Raw genomic sequence first — 14,756 nt, 5'->3', positions numbered from 1 at the left:
AGAGCCCTCAAAGACCCCATTGGGTGGTGGAAGAGCCCTCAAGGACCCCATTGGGTGGTGGAAGGGCCCTTGAAGACCCCATTGGGTGGTGGAAGAGCCCTTGAGGACCCCATTGGGTGGTAGAAGAGCCCTCAAGGACCCCATTGGGTGGTGGAAGACCCCTCAAGGACCCCATTGGGTGGTGGAAGACCCCTTGAGGACCCCATTGGGTGGTAGAAGAGCCCTCAAGGACCCTATTGGGTGGTGAAAGACCCCTTGAGGACCCCATTGGGTGGTGAAAGACCCCTTGAGGACCCCATTGGGTGGCGGAAGAGCCCTGGAGGACCCCATTGGCTGGGGCTGGGCCCCGCCCTCACCCTGTGCTTGCAGAGGGGGGGTGGGGACCCGCTGGGCCTCCAGGAGCTCGTTGTAGCCGTGGTCGGTGACCTTGAGCACGAAGCGCCCGTCCACGACGCAGTTGCGGGACTTGAGGCGCCCATGGACGACGTCGCGGTGGTGGAGGTAGCGCACGCCCTGCGGGAGATGGGGCGGGCAATGGGGCGGGCAATGGGGCGGGAGATGGGGCGGGCAATGGGGCGGGCAATGGGGTAGGCAATGGGCAATGGAAGGGTCAGCGGGGTTGGCAATGGTCAACGGGATGGTCGAAGGGAGGGTCAATGGGGTGGTCAATGGGGCGGGCAATGGGCAATGGAAGGGTCAGCGGGGTTGGCAATGGTCAACGGGATGGTCGAAGGGAGGGTCAATGGGGTGGTCAATGGGGCGGGCAATGGGGTAGGCAATGGGCAATGGAAGGGTCAGCGGGGTTGGCAATGGTCAACGGGATGGTCGAAGGGAGGGGCAAGGGGGTGGTCAATGGGGCGGGCAATGGGGTAGGCAATGGGCAATGGAAGGGTCAGCGGGGTTTGCAATGGTCAACGGGATGGTCGAAGGGAGGGTCAATGGGGGGGTCAATGGGGCGGGCAATGGGGTGGGCAACGAGATGGGCAATGGGCAGTGGGGCAGGCAATGGGAGGGTCAGTGGGGTGGACAATGATCAGTGGGTTGGGTAATGGGCAATGGGGTAGGCAATGGTCAACGGGGTGATCAGTGGGAGGGTCAATGGGATGGTCAATGGGAGGGGCAATGGGGTGGGCAATGGGGTGGAGAACAACATGGGCAACAGCATGGTCAATGGGATGGGCAATGGTCAATGGGGTGGGCAATGGGGTCAGCAATGGGGTGGTCAGTGGGAGGGTCAATGGGATGGGCAATGGCATGGGCAATGGGCAATGGGATGGTCAATGGGCAATGGGATGCTCAGTGCTCAATGGTCAATGGCACGGTCAATGGGATGGTGAATGGGAGGGTCAATGGGATGGTCAATGGGATGGTCAATGGCATGGTCAATGGGGTGGTCAATGGGGTGGTCAATGGGGCAGTCAATGGGATGGTCAATGGGAGGGTCAACGGGGTGGTCAATGGGAGGGTCAATGGGAGGGGCAATGGGGCGGGCAATGGGATGGGCAATGGGAGGGTCAATGGAGTGGTCAATGGGAGGGTCAATGGGGTGGTCAATGGGAGGGTCAATGGGAGGGGCAATGGGGTGGGCAATGGGATGGGCAATGGGAGGGTCAATGGGGCGGTCAATGGCATGGTCAATGGGGTGGTCAATGGGAGGGGCAATGGGAGGGGCAATGGGGTGGGTAATGGGATGGGCAATGGGAGGGTCAATGGAGTGGTCAATGGGAGGGTCAATGGGATGGTCAATGGGATGGTCAATGGGGCAGTCAATGGCATGGTCAATGGGGTGGTCAATGGGATGGTCAATGCTCAATGCTCAATGGTATGGTCAATGGGATGGGCAATGGGAGGGTCAATGGGGTGGTCAATCGTCAATGGAGTGATCAACGCGATGCCCAATGCTCAACGGGGCGGTCAATGGGACGGCCAACGCGCAACGCGGGTGTAGGGTGTGAGGTGCGCGCGTGCGGGTCGTGGGGGGTGTGTGCACGTGTGGGGGCCACCTTGATGAGGTCGATGAGCAGGGAGGACTTGAACATCCAATCGAGCTTCATGTCCTCGTTGCGCAGGAGGTCCTCGAGGCTGCCCCGCGAGCAGTGCTCCGAGACGATGGCGAAGATGCCGCAGTCGTGGAAGAAGCCCAGGAAGAGGTTGACGTTCTCATGGCGCAGGTCCCGCAGCTGCGGGGGACCCATGGCAGGGGGGGGGACGGACACGACACACCATTGGCCATGGGGCAGCTCTTGGGGCCCCCCATGGCTTCCTATGGCCCCGCATTGGCTCCCTATGGCGTCCTATGGACCCATATTGGCTCCCTATGGTGTCCTATGGACCCATATTGGCTCCCTATGGCTTCCTATGGACCCACATTGGCTCCCTATAGCTTTCTGTGGACCCACATTGGCTCCCTATGGCTTCCTATGGACCCACATTGGCTCCCTATAGCTTCCTGTGGACCCACATTGGCTCCCTATGGCTTCCTATGGACCCACATTGGCCCCCTATGGCTTCCTGTGGACCCACATTGGCTCCCTATGGCTTCCTGTGGACCCACATTGGCTCCCTATGGCTTCCTGTGGACCCACATTGGCCCCCTATGGCTTCCTATGGACCCACATTGTCCCCCTTGGCTCCATGATGTCCTCATGACCCAATGTTGTCTCCATGACCCACAGATGTCCTCAATGACCCATTGATGTCCCCATGACCCCATGTTGTCCCCCATGACCCACTGATGTCCCCATGACCCACTGATGTCCCCCATGTCCCATTGATGTCCCCATGACCCATGGTTGTCCCCCATGTCCCATTGATGTCCCCATGACCCATGGTTGTCCCCCATGACCCATTGATGCCCCCATGACCCAATGTTGTCCCCCATGACCCATTGATGTCCCCATGACCCAATGTTGTCCCCCATGACCCAATGTTGTCCCCCATGACCCATTGATGCCCCCATGACCCATGGTTGTCCCTCATGACCCACTGATGTCCCCATGACCCAATGTTGTCCCCCATGACCCATTGATGTCCCCATGACCCATGGTTGTGCCCCATGTCCCATTAATGTCCCCATGACCCATGGTTGTCCCCCATGGCCCATTGATGTCCCCATGACCCAATGTTATCCCCCATGACCCATTGATGTCCCCATGACCCATGGTTGTCCCCCATGACCCATTGATGTCCCCATGACCCAATGTTATCCCCCATGACCCATTGATGCCCCCATGACCCATGGTTGTCCCTCATGACCCATTGATGTCCCCATGACCCAATGTTGTCCCCCATGACCCATTGATGTCCCCATGACCCAATGTTGTCCCCCATGACCCATTGATGTCCCCATGACCCACTGATGTCCCCATGGCCCATTGATGTCCCCATGATCCATTGATGCCCCCATGACCCAATGTTGTCCCCCATGACCCATTGATGTCCCCATGACCCATTGATGTCCCCATGACCCAATGTTGTCCCCCATGACCCATTGATGCCCTCATGACCCAATGTTATCCCCCATGACCCATTGATGTCCCCATGACCCAATGTTATCCCCCATGATCCATTGATGTCCCCATGACCCAATGTTATCCCCCATGGTCCATTGATGTCCCCATGACCCATGGTTGTCCCCCATGACCCATTGATGCCCCCATGACCCATGGTTGTCCCTCATGACCCATTGATGTCCCCATGACCCAATGTTGTCCCCCATGACCCATTGATGTCCCCATGACCCATGGTTGTCCCCCATGGCCCATTGATGTCCCCATGACCCAATGTTATCCCCCATGACCCATTGATGTCCCCATGACCCATGGTTGTCCCCCATGACCCATTGATGTCCCCATGACCCAATGTTATCCCCCATGACCCATTGATGCCCCCATGACCCATGGTTGTCCCTCATGACCCATTTATGTCCCCATGACCCAATGTTGTCCCCCATGACCCATTGATGTCCCCATGACCCATGGTTGTCCCCCATGACCCATTGATGCCCCCATGACCCAATGTTGTCCCCATGACCCATTGATGTCCCCATGACCCACTGATGTCCCTATGGCCCATTGATGTCCCCCATGATCCATTGATGCCCCCATGACCCAATGTTGTCCCCCATGACCCATTGATGTCCCCATGACCCATGGTTGTCCCCCATGTCCCATTGATGTCCCCATGACCCAATGTTGTGCCCCATGTCCCATTGATGTCCCCATGACCCATGGTTGTCCCCCATGGCCCATTGATGTCCCCCATGGCCCTCACCTTGCAGAAGGCCAACTTGGTGGCCGGTTTCACCTCCCTGTGCTCGTCGCCAGGGAACTTCTTCAGCCAGACCCAGTCACCCTGAGGGGCAAAGGGGGTGAGGACTGAGCCCCCCTGGGAGCAGCCCCACCCCGAGGTCCTGGGGGACACCGTGGGGGTGCCCCAACGTTGACTCAACCCATCTCAACCCAACTCAACTCGATTCAACCCGATTCAACCCAACTCAATGAACGCAACCCAACTGAAGTCAACCCAACTCATCTCACCTCAATGATCGCCGCTCAAACCCAAGCCAACTCAATGACCTCAACCCAACCCAACTCAACCCAATTCAACTCAACGCAACACAATGATCTTAACTCAACCCAACACAAGTCAATGAATTCAACCCAACCCAATCTGGCTCAACTCAACTCAATGATCTCCACTCAAACACAAGCCAACTCAACGATCTCAACACAAGCCAACTCAACCCAACCCAATTCAACTCAACGCAACTCAATGGTCTCAACTCAACTCAACCCAACTCAACTCAACCCAACACAACTCAATGAACTCAACCCAACCCAACTCAACCCAGTTCAACTCAACTCAATGATCTCCACTCCAACCCAAGACAACTCAGTGATCTCAACCCAACCCAATTCAATCCAGTTCAACTCAGCGCAACTCAATGATCTCAACTCAACCCAACTCAACCCAATTCAATCCAATTCAACTCAACCCAGCTCAGTTCAGCTCAACTCAATGATCTCCACTCAAAGCCAAGAGAACTCAACGATCTCAATACAGCCAAACTCAACTCAATCCGACTCAACTCAATTCAACTCAACCCAACTCGAGCCAATTCAATGACCTCAACTCAATCCAAACCAACCCAGCTCAACCAAATCCAATTCAACACCTTCAACTCAGCTGAACTCAACCCAATGAACTCAACTCATCCCAAGTCAACTCAACCCAACTCAATGACCTCAACCCAACTCAACGACTTCAACTAAACCCAACTCAACCCAACTCAATGACCTCAATTCAACTCAACCCAACTCAATGAACTCAACTCAACCCAACTCAATGAACTCAATTCAACCCAACTCAATGAACTCAACCCAACTCAACGAACTCAACCCAACTCAAGCCAACTCAATGACTTCAACCCAACTCAACTCAACCCAACCCAACTCAATGAACTAAACCCAACTCACCGACTACAACTCAACCCAACTCAACGAACTCAACCCAAATCAACCCAACTCAATGACTTCAACCCAACCCAAACCAACTCAATGACCTCAACCCAACCCAATCCAACTCAATGACCTCAACCCAACCCAATCCAACTCAATGACCTCAACCCAACCCAACCCAACTCAATGACTTCAACCCAACCCAAACCAACTCAATGACCTCAACCCAACCCAATCCAACTCAATGACCTCAACCCAACCCAACCCAACTCAATGACTTCAACCCAACCCAACCCAACTCAATGACTTCAACCCAACCCAAACCAACTCAATGACCTCAACCCAACCCAATCCAACTCAATGACCTCAACCCAACCCAACCCAACTCAATGACTTCAACCCAACCCAAACCAACTCAATGACTTCAACCCAACCCAAACCAACTCAATGACCTCAACCCAACCCAAACCAACTCAATGACCTCAACCCAACCCAACCCAACTCAATGACTTCAACCCAACCCAAACCAACTCAATGACTTCAACCCAACCCAAACCAACTCAATGACCTCAACCCAACCCAATCCAACTCAATGACCTCAACCCAACCCAATCCAACTCAATGACTTCAACCCAACCCAAACCAACTCAATGACTTCAACCCAACCCAAACCAACTCAATGACCTCAACCCAACCCAATCCAACTCAATGACCTCAACCCAACCCAATCCAACTCAATGACTTCAATCCAACCCAAACCAACTCAATGACCTCAACCCAACCCAAACCAACTCAATGACCTCAACCCAACCCAATCCAACTCAATGACCTCAACCCAACCCAATCCAACTCAATGACCTCAACCCAACCCAATCCAACTCAATGACCTCAACCCAACCCTCCACTGGAGATCCCTCTCCATCCCCAACCCCCCCCCCTTCCTTCTCTCCCCACTCATGCCCAGGGGAGGACACTGGGTGGTGGATCCAGGGTCTGGGATGGAGCAGGAGGACCACGTTGTGGGGGGGGGGGGGGGTCACCGGTGCCTCTTACCTGCACGGAGGCGACAAGGCCCTGCTGGTTAAACAAAAGGAGGAGCAAGGGGAGGTGGTTGTGGGCCCTCAGAGGCTCATCTCCCTGCGGGAAAGGGCAATCGTGACCCACGGCCCAACGTGCCCACCTATGGCCACCAACGGCCCCCAGCCCTCAAGCGGGATGAAGCTGCTCCAAAGGGGGGTCGAGGTGCCGGCGTCCCCTTCCTTCCTCATGGAGCCCTATGGAGGTGGCCTTGCCTTGTCGCCCCCGGTGGTGGCAATGGGGAGGTGGGGTGGGGGTGATGGGGCGGGCAAAGGGGACAATGGGGAGCAAGAAGGGGGGGGGGTGACCCAAGGGGAAGGGGACAAGGGGGAGTTCTCACCTCGGCGATGGCCACGTTGGTGGTGTCCGGGGTGGCGGCGGCGCTCTTGGTGCTCTTGTTGTCACCGCTGCTGGGGCCGGCGAGGCTGGTCCTGCTGCCATCGACCTGCATGGCGATGGGGGGTGTGGGGAGGGGGGTATGGGGTGTATGGGGTATGCAATATGGGGCATGGGGTGTGGGGTATGGGATATGGGGTGTGGGGTATGGGGTGCATGGGGTGTGGGATATGGGGTGTGGGGTGTGGGGTGTGGGATATGGGGTATGGGATATGGGGTGTATGGGGTATGGGATATGGGGTGTATGGGGTATGGGATATGGGGTGTGGGGTGTGGGGTATGGGGTGTGGGATATGGGGTGTATGGGGTATGGGATATGGGGTATGGGGTACGGGATATGGGATATGGGGTGTGGGGTGTGGGGTATGGGACATGGGGTATGGGATATGGGGTATGGGATATGGGGTGTGGGGTGTGGGGTATGGGATATGGGGTATGGAATATGGGGTATGGGGTACGGGATATGGGGTATGGGGTATGGGATATGGAATATGGGATATGGGGTGTGGGGTATGGGATATGGGGTGTGGGGTATGGGAAATGGGGCATGGAGTATGGGATATGGGGTATGGGATATGGGGATACGAGACATGGGGACACGTCACCCATCAGAGCACATCACCCACAGGGTCCCATGAAACCCATGGCTCTCCTCCCGAGCTCAAGCATCAGGGTCTCCTTCCCAGCCCCCCCATTGAGCACCACAGCCCCATTGGGGCCCCCTATGGGTCCCCCTATGGCACCTGCTTGCAGCTGTGGGTGTTGATGAAGGTCAGGTCGTCCATGGTGAGGATGATCTTGTTGGGGCCCTTCATGAGCTGGGCCTGTTGGATGCGGCGCCTGCATTGGATGGGACACGGAAGCTGCTGAGATGCCTCCATAGGGAGCCCCATAGCACCCATTGGAGCCCCGTAGCACCCATTGGAGCCCCATAGCACCCATTGGGGTGGTGGCACCCACCTGATGAAGCAGGCGAGGGCAGCGCCGGCCGCGGCCAGGGCGCAGATGAGGATCAACATGAGGAGGACAACGGTGGCGTCCAGCCCTATGGGAGAGAAAGGGGGTGAGGGCCTTCATCAAGGGCACCCATGGGCACCGATGGTCACCTATGGCTACCTATGGCCACCTATGATAAGCCATGGCCACCTATGGTCCACCTATGGCTACCTATGGCCACCTATGGCTACCTATGGTCACCTATGATAAGTCATGGCCACCTATGGTCCACCTATGGCTACCTATGGCCACCTATGATAAGCCATGGCCACCTATGGTCCACCTATGGCTACCTATGGTCACCTGTGGCCACCTATGGTCACCTATGGCCACCTCTAACCATGGTCACCCTTGGCCACCTATGGTCAACCCTGGCCACCTATGGGCAGCCATGGTCACCTGTGAGCGCTATGGTCATGGGTGCCCACCATGGCTACCTATGATAAGCCATGGCCACCTATGGTCCACCTATGGTGGGGTGTGATGGATGATGGTGGATGGAGGTGGATGGATGATGATGATGATGATGGATGGATGGAGGTGGATGGATGATGATGATGATGGATGGATGGATGATGGATGGAGGTGGATGGATGATGATGATGATGATGGATGGATGGAGGTGGATGGATGATGATGATGATGATGATGATGATGGATGGATGATGGATGGAGGTGGATGGATGATGATGATGATGATGGATGGATGGATGGATGGAGGTGGATGGATGATGATGATGATGATGGATGGAGGTGGATGGATGGTGATGGTGATAATGATGATGATGGATGGATGGAGGTGGATGGATGGTGATGGTGATGATGATGATGATGGATGGATGATGGATAGAGGTGGATGGATGATGATAATGATGATGGATGGATGGATGGAGGTGGATGGATGATGATGATGTATATTGATGGATGGATGGATGATGGATGATGATGGATGGAGATGATAATGATGAGGATGGATGGATGATGATGATGTAGATGGATGGATGATGCCTGATGATGATGGATGATGGATGGATGATACATAATGGATGCATGATGACTCTACCAGACCCACACCCCCCCTCACCCCCATTACAGATGGAGCCCGTCTCGAACCAACACCCGGCGTCGGTGCCGGGGCTGGAGCTGCGCGGCCAATGTGGGGCCCGTTCCCGTTGGCTCAGGCCTCGCGTCCCCGGCTCCAGCCCATAGACCGGCCACAACCGGTCCCCTTGACCGTCGGTGTCCAGCACCACGTAGGGGACCCTGACGGCCCCATCCTGGTCAATGGAGAAGCTTTGGCAGAAGCCATCGACGTGGAGGTCGTGGAAGCTCTGGGCCACGCTGGTGCCCATCACCCAACGGCCCGCGCGGCGCGCGGCCTCCACCGCCGCCGCCAGCACGAAGATGGAGTTGTAGATGGTGGCGAAGAGAGGGTGGACCTATGGGGGGGGGGACAAGGGAAGGGGAAGGGGGGTGTGTGTCAATGGGGTGAGGGAGCGGCAGGAGGTGGAGGGTATGGGAATGGGGTCGGTTGGGGTTGCTGTGGGTCAAGGGTGGTGGTCATGGTCATCTCTACTCAATGATGTTGGCCATGGTTATCTCTACCCAATGACGTTGGCCATGGTTATCTCTACTCAATGATGTTGGCCATGGTCATCTCTACTCAATGACGTTGGCCATGGTCATCAACATCCAATGCCATTGGCCATGGTCATCTCTACTCAATGATGTTGGCCATGGTCATCAACATCCAATGCCATTGGCCATGGTCATCTCTACTCAAGGATGTTGGCCATAGTTATCTCTACCCAATGGTGTTGGCCATGGTTATCTCTACTCAATGATGTTGGCCATGGTCATCTCTACTCAATGATGTTGGCCATGGTCATCAACATCCAATGCTATTGGCCATGGTCATCTCTACTCAATGATGTTGGCCATGGTCATCAACATCCAATGCTATTGGCCATGGTCATCTCTACTCAATGATGTTGGCCATGGTCATCAACATCCAGTGCTATTGGCCATGGTCATCTCTACTCAAGGATGTTGGCCATAGTTATCTCTACCCAATGGTGTTGGCCATGGTCATCTCTACCCAATGATGTTGGCCATGGTCATCACCATTCAATGCCATTGGCCATGGTCATCTCCATTTGAGTCCCATTGGCCAAGTTCTCCTCTAACTGCCCCATCCTACAACCAATCCATCACCCATCTCTGTAGATCCCATTCCCACCCCCTAGATGTGTCCTTCTCCCCATAGACCTGTCCCTCACCCCATAGACCTCCCCTACACCCCATAGACGTGCTCCACACCCCATCGACCTTCCCTCACCCAATAGAGACGTCCTTCACCCCATAGAGATGATACCCCACAGAGGTGTCCCTCACCCCATAGACCTCCCCTACACCCCATAGCCCTGCCCCTCACCCCATAGCCCTGCCCTCCACCCCATAGACATGCCCTCCACACCATATCCCTGCCCTCCACCCCATAGACATGTCCCTCCCCCCATAGCTCCCCCCCCCCCCATAACCCTGCCCCACACCTGCATGGGATCGATGTAAGCAGGGACCTCATTGGCCTCCTGGGCCCGGAGCAGGGCTTGGTGGAAGGAGCCGTGGGGCGAGTCCATGGTGATGGTGAGGACGGCGTCGTGGGCGCGGCGCAGGCGGGTGCTGTTGGCCAAGCCGGGGTAGGCGAGGCTCTGGTAGGGCAGGGGGAAGGTGAGGGTGTCGTAGGGGATGAAGACGAAGGAGCCGTCGGCCATGCCCATGTCCTCGGCCGTCTCCAGGAGGACTTTCTGCTCCTCGCCGCCCAGCAGCACCGAGTGCATGCACATCAGCACCACTGCGGGGACAGCGCCGTCATCGTCGTCGTCGTCGTCATCAATCATCCATCCATCGTCATCAATCATCCATCCATCATCATCCATCATCATCGTCATCCATCGTCATCATCCATCCATCATCATCAACCATCATTGTCATCATCCATCATCATCCATCCATCGTCATCATCGTCATCCATCCATCATCATCATCATCCATTATCCATCATCATCATCACCATCATCCTCCATCCCCATCCTCCACCCTTCTTCACCTTCATCCCCCCCATCCCCATCCTCCACCCCCCATCCCCCCCATCACCCCCACCCCCCCCACATCCCCCTGCCCCTCACCTCTCACTCCATCCGCCCTCTTCACCTTCCTCAACGCCTCCTTCGCCTCCTCTTCCTCGGCCCCGGCCACGGCCACCACGCTCACGGGCAAGCCCTTGGCCCTCAGCCCTTGGGCCACCCCTTGCCCCACTTCCCTCCATGGGTCCTGTGGGGCGGCCACCACGGCCACGTGGGCCCAGCGGAAGAAGCTCAGCACCGCGTGCAGCACCTCCACCGCCCCCGGCATGGGGGGCACCAACGTCTCCAACCCCTCCCCGTCACCCGCGCCCCCTAAGCAGCTCCAGGCCACCAAGGGCTTGTTCCAAGCGGCCATAAGGAGGGCGGCTGCCCCACAAGTGCCCGGGTTGATGGGGCCCACCAAGGAGGAGGCGTAGCGCTCGACGTTGAGGAGCCCCATGGTGGCTTGGGGGGTGGAGCAAGCTTCCGAGAGGACCACGGCGTCCCACCAATAGGCTTGGTTGTAGTTGGGGTCCCCGTTGAGGCGGGAGGTGGCCAAGCGAGAGGCCAGCTCCGGGTGGGCCCGGGCCAGGATGGGGTCGCAGGACCAGGGCCCCATGACCCCCACCTTGAAGGTGGCGGCGTGGGTGGGGGGGGAAGGGAGGAGGAGGAGGAGGAGGAGGAAGAGGAAGAGGAAGGGGAAAGGGTGGGGGAAGGGCCACCGGGGGTGGTGGGAGAGGTGGAGGAGGAAGAGGGGGGAGAGGGGGGCGGCGGTGGAGGGGCAGCCGGTGGAGGTGTCCCCATGGGTGACCCCATTGAGGCTCCCGTTGGAGATGCCATCGTTGGAGATGATGTCCCCATTGATGTCCCCATTGATCTTCCCATTGGAGATGCCATCGTTGGAGATGCAACCATTGGAGATGTCCCCATTGATGTCCCCATTGATCTTCCCATTGGAGATGCCATCGTTGGAGATGCAACCATTGGAGATGTCCCCATTGATGTCCCCATTGATCTTCCCATTGGAGATGCCATCGTTGGAGATGCAACCATTGGAGATGTCCCCATTGATGCCCCCGTTGATCCTCCCATTGGAGATGCCACCATTGGAGATGCCATCGTTGGAGATGTCCCCATTGATGCCCCCATTGATCTTCCCATTGGAGATGCCCCCATTGGAGATGCCATCGTTGGAGGTGCAACCGTTGGAGATGTCCCCATTGATGTCCCCGTTGATGCTCCCATTGGAGATGCCACCATTGCAGATGCCACCATTGGAGATGTCCCCATTGATGCCCCCGTTGAGGCTCCCATTGGAGATGACACCATTGGGGGTGCCACCATTGGAGATGCCATCGCTGGAGATGCAACCATTGATGTCCCCATTGATCTTCCCATTGGAGATGCCATCGTTGGAGATGCAACTATTGGAGATGTCCCCATTGATGCCCCCGTTGATGCTCCCATTGGAGATGCCACCATTGCAGATGCCACCATTGGGGATGCCCCCATTGAGGCTCCCATTGGAGATGACACCATTGGGGGTGCCACCATTGGAGATGCAACCATTGGAGATGCCATCGTTGGAGATGCAACCATTGGAGATGTCCCCATTGAGGCTCCTATTGGAGATGCCACCATTGGAGATGCCACCACTGGAGATGCAACCATTGGAGATGCCATCGTTGGAGATGCCTCCATTGATGCTCCCACTGGAGATGCCGTCGTTGGAGATGCAACCGTTGGAGATGTCCCCATTGCTGCCACCATTGGCGACGTCGTTGTTGGAGGGGCAACCATTGGAGATGCCCCCATTGATGCTCCCATTGGAGATGCCACCATTGGAGATGCTGTTGTAGGCGATGATGCCGTTGGAGACACCCCCAGTGATGTTCCCATTGGAGATGCCATCATTGGAGATGTCCCCATTGACGCTTCCATTGGCGATGCCATCATTGGAGATGCAACCATTGAAGATGTCCCCATTGATGCTCCCATTGGCGATGCCATCGTTGGAGATGCAACCATTGAAGATGTCCCCATTGATGCTCCCATTGGAGATGCAACCATTGAAGATGTCCCCATTGATGCTCCCATTGGAGATGCTGTTGTTGGGGGTGATGTCATTGGAGATGCAGCCATTGGGGATGCCCCCATTGGTGCTCCCATTGCAGATGCCACCATTGGAGGTGGCGCCATTGGAGATGCAACCCCCATTGGAGACGATGCCCTTGGAGGTGTTGCCATTGGAGAAGCCATTGTAGGAGATGCCACCATTGGAGGTGTCATCGTTGGAGATGTCCCTGGTGGAGACGCCGCCATTGGAGACGCCATTGGCATGGGTGGCACTGTGAGTGTTGGAGGTGCCACCACTAGGGGAGGTAGAGCTCTTCAGAGAGATGCCACCATTGGCGATGTCCCTGTTGGAGAGGCCACCATTGGAGATGCCTCCAACGATGTCCCCATTGAAGATGTCCCCATTGATGTTCCCATTGGAGATGTCCCCATTGGAGATGCCTCCAACGATGTCCCCATTGAAGATGTCCCCATTGAAGATGTCTCCATTGGAGATGCCACCATTGGAGATGCCGCCATTGGAGATGCCACCATCGATGTCCCCATTGAAGATGTCCCCATTGGAGATGCCACCATCGATGTCCCCATTGAAGATGTCCCCATTGATGATGTCCCCATTGGAGACGCCATCATTGGAGATGACGCACCCATTGATGTCCCCATTGAAGATGTTGTCCCCATTGATGTCCCCATTGAAGATGTCCCCATTGACGTTCCCATTGGAGATGCCACCATGGACAAGGTCTTCCTTGGAGAGGTCCCCATTGGCGATGATGCCCCCATTGGTGATGTTGCCCCCATTGATGCCCCAATTGGTGATGCCGTCGATGGCCCCATTGACGGCCCCATTGATGGCCCTATTGACGGCCCCATTGACGTCCCCATTGACATCCCCATTGACGTCCCCATTGATGACCCCATTGAAGCCCCCATTGACGCCCCCGTTGACGGCCCCATTGACATCCCCATTGACATCCCTACTGACGTCCCCACTGCCGGCCCCACTGACGTCCCCATTGATGCTCCCATTGATGGCCCCATTGATGCCCCCATTGACATCCCCATTGAAGCCCCCATTGACTTCCCTATCGAAGCCTCCATTGGTGCCCCCATTGACGGCCCCATTGACGTCCCTATTGATGCCCCCATTGAAGTCCCCATTGACGTCCCCATTGATGTCCCTATTGATGCCCCCATTGACGTCCCCATTGATGTCCCTATTGATGCCCCCATTGACGTCCCCATTGACGACCCCATTGACCGCCCCATTGAAGTCCCTATTGACAGCCCCATTGACGGCCCCATTGACAGCCCCATTGACGGCCCCATTGATGCCCCCATTGGTGTCCCCATCGGTGCCTGCAGGGGCCATGGCCCTGCCTCCCCCCATGCTCTGGGGGCTCTTCAGGCCCGGGGGGGCCGCGCAGGGGGGGCTCGGGGGGGTCCCCATGGGTCCAGCGAGGTCACCATGGCCGGGGGGGGCGATACCACCTGTGGGGGGGGTAGAAAGGGGGTGATGATGGGGGGGGGGGCCATTGAGGGGGTATGGGGGTGGCCTAAGGGGGGTTATAGGGACCCATAGGGGGGGTAATGGGGCGCTATGGGGGTCCATGGGGGGTAATGGGGG

General features: G+C 56.7%; 1 protein-coding gene across 1 annotated transcript in view; it reads right to left on the bottom strand.

The window, feature by feature from the left end:
- LOC133264347 (retinal guanylyl cyclase 1-like) overlaps nucleotides 1-14,501 on the bottom strand; it is a 29,962-nt gene extending 15,461 nt beyond the window's left edge. Inside the window, 13 exon segments of the mRNA XM_061444296.1 lie at nucleotides 357-513; nucleotides 2,004-2,180; nucleotides 4,273-4,353; nucleotides 6,513-6,596; nucleotides 6,877-6,981; nucleotides 7,676-7,772; nucleotides 7,893-7,977; nucleotides 9,013-9,367; nucleotides 10,481-10,782; nucleotides 11,117-12,182; nucleotides 12,585-13,242; nucleotides 13,453-13,877; nucleotides 14,415-14,501. Of these exon segments, the coding sequence (XP_061300280.1) occupies nucleotides 357-513; nucleotides 2,004-2,180; nucleotides 4,273-4,353; nucleotides 6,513-6,596; nucleotides 6,877-6,981; nucleotides 7,676-7,772; nucleotides 7,893-7,977; nucleotides 9,013-9,367; nucleotides 10,481-10,782; nucleotides 11,117-12,182; nucleotides 12,585-13,242; nucleotides 13,453-13,877; nucleotides 14,415-14,501 (3,679 nt within the window).
- Nucleotides 14,502-14,756: the final 255 nt, after the last annotated feature.

The sequence above is a fragment of the Pezoporus flaviventris genome, unplaced genomic scaffold, assembly GCF_033815535.1.
Source record: "Pezoporus flaviventris isolate CSIRO_AGI_PZ_B2104156 unplaced genomic scaffold, CSIRO_AGI_Pfla_v1 ptg000789l, whole genome shotgun sequence".
NCBI classification, from domain to species: Eukaryota; Metazoa; Chordata; class Aves; order Psittaciformes; family Psittacidae; genus Pezoporus; species Pezoporus flaviventris.
Note: the sequence above shows the minus strand (reverse complement) of the source record. Positions and strands in the feature narration are given on the sequence as shown.